The sequence below is a fragment of the Labeo rohita genome, chromosome 12, assembly GCF_022985175.1.
Source record: "Labeo rohita strain BAU-BD-2019 chromosome 12, IGBB_LRoh.1.0, whole genome shotgun sequence".
Taxonomy (NCBI): domain Eukaryota; kingdom Metazoa; phylum Chordata; class Actinopteri; order Cypriniformes; family Cyprinidae; genus Labeo; species Labeo rohita.
Genome location: NC_066880.1, coordinates 30,408,612 through 30,422,014, shown reverse-complemented (window position 1 = coordinate 30,422,014; position 13,403 = coordinate 30,408,612). Strand labels below are relative to the sequence as shown.

At 36.8% G+C, this 13,403-nt stretch overlaps 1 protein-coding gene across 1 annotated transcript in view; it reads right to left on the bottom strand.

Annotated features, from left to right (window-relative positions):
• antxr1c (ANTXR cell adhesion molecule 1c) overlaps positions 1–9,042 on the bottom strand; it is a 34,903-nt gene extending 25,861 nt beyond the window's left edge. Inside the window, exons 1-3 of the mRNA XM_051124730.1 lie at positions 8,423–9,042; positions 359–430; positions 92–163 (exon numbers count right to left, since the gene is read on the bottom strand). Of these exons, the coding sequence (XP_050980687.1) occupies positions 92–163; positions 359–430; positions 8,423–8,568 (290 nt within the window). The 5' untranslated portion in view covers positions 8,569–9,042. The remainder of the gene's footprint in view (positions 1–91; positions 164–358; positions 431–8,422) is intronic.
• Positions 9,043–13,403: the final 4,361 nt, after the last annotated feature.

Here is a 13,403-nt window from a genome sequence, read left to right as displayed (position 1 = left end):
GTGAAAAACAAAAACAAAAATGAGAAGAATGAAATAAACACCTGTTATAAAACTAAATATTTGCATTACTAGACGATGTGTCTTTCTGCACCTGTTTTCTGTGAGTCTCATGATTGTGGTTCCTCTGGTTGAGAACACAATGAAGGACATCCGCAGCATTGGGCTGTGAGACAATAAGAAACAGACCAGTAATGGTTACGATTAAATGAAATGTATTAAAGGGATTTGTAAAATCATCCATGGCCTATTTCAGAAACCTTACACAACTGGATGATGTCAACAAAAACATGTCATTCCACTAAGTCCTGTCACGTGGTTCAATGCATTTGTGTGTTTTTCTCAAAACATGGTTTAGTACCTGGTGAATTTCTCAGCCAAATGTTCAACAAAAGTGTAGATTTCGTGCCAGTGGTGTTTGACACTTCCTGACCTGTGGAGAAAGAGGTGAAACAATCAGTAAATGGGATGTTCATGCTTTTAATGCATCAGATCAATACAACTGGGAATCCTTTCAAGTAATTATCAATGCTTTCAACTTAGCAAAGCCATCTAATTTTGCACCATGTCGTTTCTCCCCTGAGGCGCAGCTGTAAACGCTTTATGACAGCTGGTCATTTCCCGTCTCAGTCCCCGAAAGGTAACCTGTGGTAATTCATTAGTGCTGGATGACAAATGGGAAATGAGCTAATTGAGTCTACTGATCTGTGCTTGAGTCAGTTTGACTTGATTGATGAAACATGCTGCAGAAATAGGCTCTGCACTGTGTAAATCTCATTGCCTGGCTGATGTAACACGTTCGGTCTGAGAGCCAGACGTAACAGTAACCTTTGGCAGCCTGACAAGGTGATTTTAAAGTACACTTCTGTAAAAGTTCACATGAAGTCATTGTGCATTGTGTCATCTCATGATAAATGAATGCATTTTAATATATGTGGCCTTCAGATTTGTAGAGTTGATGGTAACAAGGTTAAACAATTTAATTTACCATTCTTGTGCTTAAGACTGTGAAACTTTATGTTTACTATACAAAGTCATGGTAACAGGGTTGATGCTACAATCATCCTCTACTGGAAAACATTACAAAAAAATAATTTAAAATGATAAAAATGGGTGCATTTTGGGAAATAAAATGGTAAGGAGTTGATGTATATTCTGAAAACACAATGTTAGGAGTTTTTCAACAATATCAGCTAAAATCTAAAAATACATAGCAAGAAAATAAATGGATTTTTTTTTTTTTGCATCTAATTTGTGGAGCATAAAAATGTGCATATTTGCTGTTACAGAAGTGTTAGCGATAGGGACATTCCAAAATGACATTTTTATGAAAACAAAGCGGGAAAAAACATTAAACTTACTAGATTTTTGATGATACGTTTAAAAAAAAAAAACTTACAACCCGTCAAAAGGTTGGAATAATTACGATTTCTACAAGTTTTTGAATGACTTCTCTTATGTACACCAAGACTGCATGTATTTGATCAAAAATACAGTAAAGGCTGTAATATTGTGACTATTTAAAAGAAATGTTTTCTATTTTAATGTATTTTAAAATGTACACTACCCGACAACAGTTTTTGAACAGTAAGATCTTTTTAAAAAACGTTTCTTCTGCTCTCCAAGCCTGCATTTATTTGATTTAAAGTACAGCAAAAACAGTCAAATTCTGAAATATTTTTACCGTTTAAAATAATTGTTTTCTATTTGAATATATTTTAAAATTTAATTTATTTCTGTGATCAAAGCTGAATTTTCAGCATCATTACTTCAGTCTTCAGTGTCACATGATCCTTCAGAAATCATTTTAATATGCTGATTTGCTGCTCAAGAAATATTTTATTATTATTATTATTAATTATTATTATTATTATCAATATTTAATATTTTTACCATTCAAAAGCTTAGAGTCTAAACTGAACTGTAATTTAAATTTTTTATTTATTTATTTTTTTTCAGGAAAGAAATTAATAGTTTTATTTAGCATGGATGCGTTAAAAATCTTAAAAACTTTTGACTCATTGGCAAAGCTGAATTTTTATAAGCCAAATCTGAATTATTCCAAACTTTTGAATGATAGTGTATATTAAAACACAATAAAATTTGACAATTATTGCACATATTATGATTTGGACTCATTTTGTAGTATGACCCCACTCAAAAAACATCTCAAATCAACCGATTTTATTGTTGATAAAATGATTCATCTTTAAAAAGCTGTTTGTGTTCCTCCAGAAAAACGCTAAGCTAATGACTTTGTTTTATCCTAAAGCAGAGTGATGAATGCCTCCAAAAAACTCATTCTGGAACAGCGTGGGAGGAAGATGTTTTTATAACACAGTCAACAAAAGACGGGCCAGCACACAGCCAGCACGCTCTGAAACTGCAAAACAGACCATAAGTTACACAGAGGTGAACGTTGGCGAGAATACGCAGGTCACGCTCAGGGCTTGCCACGGTTTTCAACTTCAGATTTTCGAACATCACAATGGACGTTGTTTGTGTTGGAAGCGGGACTTTCTTGAGGTAACGGCAATCATGGGATTGGTGCCTAGCTTGCAGTTTTCTCACCTGTGCAAACAGCGTTAGGAAAGGAAGTGGTCTATTCTCAAGTGAGATCCTTGATGAAATATGTTGCGGTGCCCTTCTTTGATCTAATTTTAATGGGTTATACTAAACCATATAAAGCGTAGGATAGTCCTACAGTGCGATTTCAAGATAATCCTGATTCACAGACAAAGGAATTGGGAGTCATTTGCAAACAGAGACGTCATCTTTTAAATGACGCTCAAAACGCATGTTTTCTACTCCTACACGACTCTCTGTATATGTAGATGATTGCACATATGTTAAGACATGTGAAAGTCATTGCGGTTTGATGCAACAAGAGCCAAAACAGGAAGACTCACTGGAGTAATATTTGGAAGTGGATTAATTAGAAAAGTGTGTTGCTCTTACAGGTCTCATCTGCTCTGAGATCAGCCTTCCAATCTCTCTCCCTCCAGATCGAATCCTAAACTGACTTTTCATATCTGCGTTTCTGCCAGAACCAGAAACCAAAACACAGCTCATTGAAAGCTTCTCCTCGCTGTCGAGTGCAGTTACCTGTCGGCACTTCTGAAAAAGGGGTTTGTGAAACCCCATAATAACAATGTTTAAAGCACAGCGAGGACCGGCAAACGTGATTCTTGGTTTAGGTTTATGTAAAGTCAGCATTAGCTCCTCTTCTTCCTGAGCTATAATGCCTGAGACATGGTAAGAACATCATGGTGGTGACATTTCCCTGACACGGCTGTTTTAACAGCTCCTCCGGGTCCTCAAACATCTTCTAAGCCTTGAGCAGTTTAACAGAACAAGTCTGGATGATCTTCACTGTTTATAAACAGCCTTAAAGAGGAATAGCACACATCAAATATTCAAACAAATAGGTGTGGTCAGCTCTTTGTCACAATCCTAGACTCCGTAAACAACAAAAATTTAGACAATTTAGATCTTTATCGAATTAGCACTTGCTTCCTGTGAGTCATTTTACTGCTTTTTTAGGTCGACTGACATTTGGACAACATTGGCTCGTTGGAAAAACATGACTTTTTTGCTCCAAAAACGTACCTTGATATAAAATTCACTGCAGTTTCCAGTTAGCGGCAGTAAAACACCAACAACTTTGTTCCTTTCCATGCAAATTATGATTACAAGGGCATTTATTACCGTATTGGTCCAAATATAAGACGACCCTGATTATAAGACGGTCCCCCTTTTTAAAGATTTACCTTTTGAAACCAAATCTTGTGTTTTATTAAGGAAAAAAAAAACAATTTTATTAAATAATTTTGATATTGCATATTTTTCTTATTTTATTTTTGTTTTGAAAGTATGGTAAATACTGGTAAAATGTACCAACACTCACCCTGTATCTATCTATACCCTGTATTTAAGACGACCGTTTTTTATCCGGCTGTATTTCCAAGAAATACTGTCTTATATTCGGGCCAATACGGTATTATATATTAATAAAGGCTTATTTTTGCACAGTTCCTTGTGCATAACTATGATAAGACCTCAAAACACGTTTTCTGTAATACATGATTTGTAAACAAATACATTTTGATTTTCGCATCACATAACCAGCTCCAGATAATTGGCTTTTCTGATGTAGTAAACTTGCTCGGTAGCGCACCCGGTACAGCATTGCACTTACGATGTGAATCGCTTTTGTATAAGTCCTGTGAAACATGCTTATTAATAAAAGAGCTCAAACACTTGTAGAAGCATAATGAAATGACACGGTTGCTTCAACAAATGTGTTTTTAACCCACTATTGCTTTTGTTAACAGGTTTAAAGTCAGGTTTAGTGTGCGACAGAGCGTTAACACTTTAGAGCCAGCCATCAAACAATTATTTTCCGAACTTCTGCAATACGTACAACAATCGATGTGATAAAAAGTGCTAGATTTACATTCACCTGCTTTGCATAAAACTAAATGTGCTTTTGGCATCACTTACTGGTCATTTAACTTTACAACATGTGTCTTGAAATTGCAGGAAGCAATGTAATATCATTTTGGCTTGCTGTTCGACAAAATATTAACTTTTGCAAAAAAGTTAGTGTATTTATGACCCTGGACCACAAAACCAGTCATAAGGGTCAAGTTCTGGAAACTGAGGTTTATACATCAGAAAGCTTTTCATTAATGTATGGTTTGTTAGGATAGGACAATATTTGGCCGAGAGAGAAATATTTGAAAATCTGGAATCTGAGGGTGAAAAAAAATCAAAATATTGAGAAAATCACCTTTAAAGTTGTTCAAATGTTCAAAGTTCTTAGCAATGCATATTACTAATCAAAAATGACGTTTTTTATATATATATTTACATATATTTACGGCAGTAAATTTACAAAATATCTTCATGAGACATGAACTTAACTTAATATCCTAATGGTTTTTGGCATAAAAGAAAAATCTATCATTTTAACCCATTCAATGTATTTTTGGCTATTGCTACAAATATACCTGTGATACTTAAGACACATTTGTCAACAACAACAACAAAAAAAAAAGCAGGAAACATCATGGTGTGGGGTCCATCAAAATTGCATCACCAAAGGAACGAAAAAAATAAAGAAAGAAAAAAACGTTACTGTATCTTGTTGATGTGTTAAGAAAAATTACTATACACAAGAGTTACTAAATCACACTACGCTATATATTACATTACAGAAGCACTCTCTGTCTGTTAATCATTTTACTTATTCATGTTTGCACACTTTGGGTTGGCTGATGTGATTTTGGAAGGCGGGGTTTTCAAAAGAAGGCGTGTAGATGAAAGAATGGGGGCGGGTCTAATTCACCGGCCAATTATAGTTAGCAAACAGCTGGTGCTGGTTGATGGAGTGCTATTTAAAAGCCAAAGCTTTTAGGTTTAAAAAAAAATCAATATGCCTAATTTGATTAATTCATCCCATTCTATGAGGATGAATGACTGCACTTAAGTTCAACTGACTGGGCTACAAAAACCACCAACCTATTTTAACTTTGCTGGGAATGTGAGCTCACGCTTCTGATTTAGACTTTCAGTTTTCCGTGCTGCTCTGAGCACACAAGCCTGCTGCATATCCAAGTTTTTACGCCCCATGTGTAAAATTCACAGCATCCAGAAAGGAGATTTGCGGTGTGTGATAACATTTAACTAGGAATGCATGTCTCTCAAAAATGTTCCGGGAGCTATACCGCTAGGTAAAGCTGAATTTAGGCGGATTAGGGGAGAAACTCGACATTGAAGGGCTTGTCATTTATGAATCATTGGCACACTATAGCTGTTATTTTGGCTGTTTTAAAACAGATGACTCAATGCCTGGGTTATCTTAAGTTAAACAACGGTTAGTGGGACCAAAACTATGATTAACACAGTGATGTTTCAAAACAATCATGAAGATGAAGTAAATTAGACCACAGTATGCGTCCAGACGTTGATGATGAACAAAGACTGGAATGAATAATTACCAACCCCAAGAGTCAGGTGGTCCGAGGGATGCAGAGCGATAGAAAATGTACTACCCGAAAACCAAAATGACATCATTATTTACTCTTCCCATTTCATTTCTTCAATTCCCAATGTCTTTAATCAAACCTTGATGTTGCTAATGCAAAATGTTCTTTGTTTGTGTTTCACAGAAGAAAGTGAATCAGGTTTGGAATGACATGACATGAGCGAAATGGCATTTTTGGGGTGAATTCTCTCTTTAAAGAACCTCTAAAGTGGCACCCGCAAAAATCATCAGGTTCAGTTTGATGGAAGATGTCTGGCTTGAAGGCTGCAGTGCAAACTGCATGCTAAGCATTCTCACGGACAGCTTCTTTGTTTAATTTCACTTGTTAAACAGCAGGCCATGGGCTGGTAGACTGGTTCTGAATCTCTTCCCAAGGCCACAGCTTTTCAGAAAGCCTTCGTGCCACATGAAAGCAGAAGTGGAAGCGATGATGCCAGGCTCGAAGGACAATCTTGAAGCTGATTTACGTAAGCATTTCAATAAATCTGGCCCTTTTTAGCTTTCCATTTTCTATTTATATAACTAATATTCCACTGATATTCTGGTTCTTTCCACAGTGATACAGACTTTTAGAAAAGAGGATGTTTTATTTTAATCTTTTGGTCAGTCAGTTTGCCAACTGCTGGCCAGTGGTAATTGTTTTAGATTCTGAACTTTTTAAAGGTAAAAAACGTTCTGAACTGACCTTTACTTGCCCAGTGAATTTCACTGACCTGATTTTGAAAATGTTTTAAGGTTGTGGTGAGTTTAATTCTTTCTGACAGGAAAATATCCCAATTCCTCGAAAACAAATCCAGGAAAGCCCCTTCTCAGAAGCCCAATAATGATGCACCTGAAGCCAAACACTCTTGTGCAATACAGCTGTTGTTTGTGATGCTTTGCTACTTGCTCATTTGGTGATAAAACAGATATAGAAAACAACGACACTCGATGCATGCGACGGCACTGTGATTAAAATACCAAATAATGCATGCACAGGAAATGACTTAAATTGCTGAAGTTGAAGGCTTGTAATGTTCTGAAAGGGCCGCAGATGTTCATGTGCATGCGATTTTACCAAATGTCAGTTTTTCCGAAGTCCGTAAAGAGAAAAAGGGGGGCTCTTGGGTTGGCTATGTCTTTAGCCATCACATCATGAGAAAAACTGGGTGGAAAAGGACCTCGCATGAGTTTCACTCAGCTGATCAGTTCCAGAGCATGTTGCATGACACAGGAAAATCACTTAAGGTATAGTGCACATGATTTGTGATGCATTTGCTGGTTTCTAATGCTTTTCAGTCAGATCTAAAATATTTCTTCTCTTTATTACAAGCTGACACTGTGCTTTCATCAAAGAGCCAAGTCAACTAAACAAATAAAAACGAGACAACATGAGATCAGTGTTGTTTCAGACAACCCACACATTACCATGCAAGTCTCATAAGACTAACCACACATATGGCAGTGAAGACAAAGTGGGCACATGATGTCACAATGTATAACCAACTTGGTTGCACAAGTGGCTTAAAACAAGTTGAATTTCATACAAATCCTCAGCTTATTTTAATAAAAACAGTTGCCATTACTTACTGTCCCTATTCTTTACAGTGCATACAAAAAGGTGTTTTATATAAATAAAGGTGCATTTAGAATAAACATCCTGTAAAGAATCTCCCCAGTCAAATCGTGGGAAAGGATGTTGCTTTTCTCAGTCTGTTTAACAATGGTGAAGGATAAGAGGCAGGAAAAGAGAACCACAGAGGAATGAAGTTGTGACCGTCTGAAGTGCTTATTCAGCAAACTTCTCATGTACCTCCCCTCTGATCTTCATTACACACACGAAGAGCACAAAACAACAAGTTGGCACCATAAAAAATAAACTGGATGACTTCAGTAAACTGTCATTGGCAGTTCATGTATTGTCTGGTATACAGTGCGCAGTTTTGTCTCTGGCCCTTCCTTGAACTCTAATTGAACCCAGCCAAGTGATACCAAACAATGGACATCTGGTGAATATCTATTTTGGTGTTGCGGAATGTGAGAAATTTGGGGAAAAGACGGAGGATGTGAGTGGAAATGTACTGGCCTACTTTATCCAGGCAGAATCTCTCAGTGTGGAAAACATCAGGCCGACAGACCGCAAAAGCATCCCTAACATTTGCACTTCACACAGATCGAGTTGCCTTTCAATGTGATTGACGGGTTTATGTTGGACACCAGAAAGTTTACCAGCTGTTAGACTCAAGAGATTCAAGATATAACTTACAGATTGACTTTCCTTAAAGTTTAGAGAGACAAATCAAGAAAGAGAGTGAGAGAGAGCGAGCAATAGAGAGAGACTGGATTCTTTGTTCACAAAGCAGTGCGCGCAACCATTGAATTATAACAGTTACTTACTTGTCAAGGACGAAATACAAGTCAAAGGCGCCTTGACACGATCTCTCCTCCTCCACATCTTCTTGGGCTCTAGCAGATGGAAGCGTGAACAACAAAAGTCCAAAGAAAAGGACGCCAAGACACATTTTAACTGATGAACGTGCCATCGTTTCTATTGCAAAAACATCAATCCTCAACCGAGCAGACGACCATTCACATTATCCCCAGAAACAGAGCCTCTGCTGAGATCCGGAGGGAAGGATGCACACAAAGAAGAAGTGGAGTTTTGCGGATGTTGACGCAGTCCTTACTCACATCAGTCTGAAAGTGTAACTCCAAACTTGAGATAAGATGAAAACGCGCTATTCCCAAGATGTACCGCACAGAAAGCCGATGTCCAGGAAAAACACACACACAAACACAAAAAAACGGGTTCCAAACTGTTTGTTTAGTTTAGTTTTAAATAAAACACTAGCCGGTTTGTCGCTTTGGAGAGTTTTGAAGAACTGTTGCTGCACGAAATCCACGTGTTAAAAGGCCAGATGTATTTTTTTCCAAGCGCTTGGTATTTGATGTTAATGTGCAAAGCAAAGAAGGAGTCGTTTGAGAAAAGAGCCCAGGCTCAGAGTTGGCAGAAGAGGAGCTGGTGTCATATTTCTACCCTTGTAGAAAAAATTTGGGTCAGTTTCTTCTCCTGCTCCTTGAAGGTTTCCTCCCTTCCTTTGGATATGCAAAATATATGGGTTTTGCGATGTTTTTTTGCCCTGTCTTGTCTGCTAATGTTGAGAAATAAAATAAAAAATAAACCAAAATAGAAAAAATGTTTATTTTTAGAACGTTTAGTATACAGTTAATATGTATATGAAAAGCCATCTAAGATAATGATAGTGAGTGAATGCTCCTGATACATAATATACGTCCATCAAATATTTTTACTTCAAACTCACTAAATTCCAGCCTCAGCCCAATCAGAAGTACCACTACTTACATAGAAACATATACAAAGTAGCCAGAAAGAAATGCTCATTTTACATCAGATGGATTTAGAGGCTTTTGCATCTGAACTCTTTGTTTATTTTTTTTATTCCATTTTATTCCATGGCGAATGTCTATGGATAGATAGCATGTAAATATGTATGCTTATTTCTTATTCCATCTTATTCCATGATAAGTGTCTACTCTGTCCACCTTATTTTTCCCATAAGAGTGGGTGCTGTCATTTGTAAATTTTTTTGTGTCTGGCTTCCAGTCTCATCCACTTCCAGCTATTTTTAGCTGCACAAAAAGCTTGTTTTGCTGCTTGATATTGCAAACTGGTGTGTCTTACCATATTATTTTATTGTATTATCTTAATTATGAACACACTGGTTTGTAGTGCAAACTGTTTACCGTTTACTGCACTTCGATATTCTTCTCATTATTTCCCTATGGCGGATTATGAACCGGACGTCTAACCCATTACCAGAAAACAGCTTACTTCCGCACTGAAAAATAAGGTGGATACTGATGTAGCATATAGGAAATTTCAGCAGTTTACATCATTGTCTTTTTTTTTCTTGTGTGTTTTGAGTGTCATTGACTACATTTACATGGACATCATTAATCAAATGATTTATCTTGTTCTGAATAAGACAATATTAAGGTGTTTACATCCCTGGTGAAAAAACCAGCATATGCTGGTAGGTATGTTTTGATGCTGGTTTAAGCTGGTCCTTTGCTAGTTCATGCTGGTGCTTGACCAGCAACATGACCAGCAAAAACCAGCAAAGGACCAGCTTAAACCAGCATCAAAACCTACCTAACCAGCATTCCAGCATCAAAACATACCTACCAGCATATGCTGTTTTTTTCACCAGGGATGAGTTGATTTTAGAATATTCCTTTCATATTCCCGTTTTACATGTTATAGTACATAGACCGATTAATGGCACACGTCATTACGTCGCCATGCAACGCCATCTGACTTTCCCTCTAGAATTTCACGTATCAACATATAATTTGTATTTGTTATGGTGTCATATACAGGTTTGGGTTTTTCATGTTTAATTAAAGCTTCAAGTGCAGTTGATTATTTGTCATACTATCTGTGTAAACAGATAATGGCGTTAAGGTGTGTACATGTCTATCCACCTTATTTTTCAATGCGGAAGTAAGCTGTTTTCTGGTAATGTGTTAGACGTCCGGTTCGTAATCCACAATAGGGAAATAACGAGAAGAATATCGAAGTGCAGTAAGCGGTAAAACAGTTTGCACTGTGTTTATAATTAAGATAATACATTAAAATAATATGGTAAGACACACCAGTTTGCAATATCAAGCAGCAAAATTAGCTTTTTGTGCAGCTAAAAATAGCTGGAAGTGGATGAGACCAGAAGCCAGACATATAAAATGTACAAATGGCCGCACTCACTCTTATGGGAAAAATAAGGTGGATACTACATTTGGATAATGCGACTAAAATAGAAATACTAGACATGTCTTAATTCGATTAGTGTTTACTTCAAGTATGACTTTAGCCAGATTAAGAAAATCAAAAATCTGTTTACATGGTAGATTCTTAATCAGAGTATTGTCTTAATCGTGTTAAAATCGGAATATTGTTGTCCATGTAAACATACTGACTGACAGTGTTGGGGAAAGTTACTTTTAAAAGTAATGCATTACAATTTTGCGTGACTCCCTGAAAAAGTAACTAATTACGTTACGTAGTTACTTTTTATGGAAAGTAATGCGTTACGTTACTGTTGCGTTACTTTTTAAAACTGGTCAGGACTTGCTTCTTTGTTTTTAATATAAAACAATTCTAATGTAAAAGCCCTTTTACCCCAAAAGTGAAATGAATTCACCTCAGGCTGAAAGAAAAGTTCATTTATGCAGGAGATCACTCATCAGCTATACAAAATTAAGCACAAATGTTACTTTATCTAAAGTAATTTTTGCTTATTAGTATGGTTGAATTGCATCATTGAAGGTCAGCAGCAAAGACACTGGTTAATAAAATGGGATTAAATATATAAAGGATATTTGTTTTATTTAACACATTTAATTATTGCAGGGTTGCGTCATATTCTGAGTTTGCATTTCACAGTTTTTATTCATTCTGAGGAATACTGAATCTGTTTTGTGTGAGTGAGATGAATTAATGCATGTTCACATTTAGTCTAGAATACAGGAACATCATGTTTACTCCCAATTTCCTGACAGGAGACTTATCAATGGGGAAAAAAGTAACTCAGATATTTTATTAGAAATTCAAAAGTAATGCATTACTTTACTAGTTACTTGAAAAAAGTAATATTATTACGTAACTGAATCAAGCAGTCAACCGTTTTTTTTTAAACGCCCATGACTGGATATCCCTGCTGAAAACACCAACTAAAACCAGCCTAAGCTGGTTTGCTGGTTTTAGCTGGTCTAGGTTGGAAGTGGTTGGTTAAGCTAGGCTGGTTAAGCTGGTTTTAGCTGGTCGTTCCAGCTAGTCTCCCAGCCTGACCAGCTAAGGATCCGTTTACACAACGGTTTCAGCCAAAAACGGGAAACTATAAACCCGTTGAAAACGGGTTTCAAAGTGCAGGTTTTTTAAAAACAGTACCGTTATCATTTCTGTGTAAACACCCAATACGGGAATCTTTGAAAATGGTGACGTCATGCGCATGCGTAGTACATGTTAGGTATGTAGACATGCGCAATATGTGTTGATTATAAAAAACCAAACGCAAAGGCAAGTCACTTCCTTACAGATACTGTTTACTAACAAGATGACAGTGCTGGCTACTGGCCTGGCATATGTAATACAGCGTTTTTGGCAGTTTTCATGGATTTGTGTAAACGTGGATCGTTTCAAAAACTTTGTCATGTACACGTGAAACTTTTTAAAAATGTAAGGGAAAAACGTTTCCGTTTTTTAACTTGTAAACGTAGCCTAAGACCAGCCTGATCAGCTAAGGAAATGGCCAAATCCCCTCTAAAACAAGCCTGCTGACCAGCTATGACCTACCAGCCTGAATGACCAGCTAAAACCAGCCTAAGCTGGTTGGCTTAGTCTTTTCAGCAGGGTAGTCCATCAATCTTTTCCTGAACTACACTTCCGGTCTCTGGCGTTTCTAGTCAAATTAACATATTTTCCGAGTTGCTAATATAACGTTTAACCTGTGCATATTTTTATATTTAGTTATTTTGAAGAAGTTTCAATTCAGTTGATCTTTTTACCCTGTTTTAACATGGATTTTAGAATCCATCATGGCGCCGCTCTTTGGTTACTCAGGAAAAAATCTGGATGGAGTGTTTTCACAACGCATCATCAATTGGCCATATTGGCCATATTACTGAATGTAAACAATGCCACTGACCTGAGCAAAACTCACATATTTTGCTGATTATTGCTGCTGAAAATGGTCAGTTATTGTCATGTTTTGGGCTGTACTAATCGGACCGGAAAAAACATTTGGAGTGCTATAGACTGCCAAAAGTTCAAATGAAGGAGAAGAGTGCAAAAAACTGTCTGAGGGCAGTAGGCGTTTGTGTTTGGCCAAACTGAACCGGGATTTCCAGGGAAAGAATCTTTACAAGATTTGTGTTTGTTCTTATAATTTCTGGGCAGGCAGGTGAAATATTAGGCTAATATCTTAAATAATACTGCTTGTACATATCTTTACACCTATTAACTTTAGTTGATCAAAATGTGGTTAAAACAGCATAAATTAACAGAACAGCGTGTTCAGTAATATAGTAATAACCGTGCAATCCACGCTGTTGTTTACACCCGAGTATCTCCAATATGGCCGTGCATCTGGGTAACTGACCAAACCATGACGTAAGTGACGTAAACCTGACCTATTTCTTAAATTACCTTGATTACCTTAATTACTACCAGGAGAAAGACTGATGACTGATGCTTAGACTAATGATTCATGTTAAATTGCCAATATTTTTAATTGATCAGGCTTTAGATGCTGCTATACAGTATTACTGACATTACTGGTTATGCTGGGTATTCGCAGGT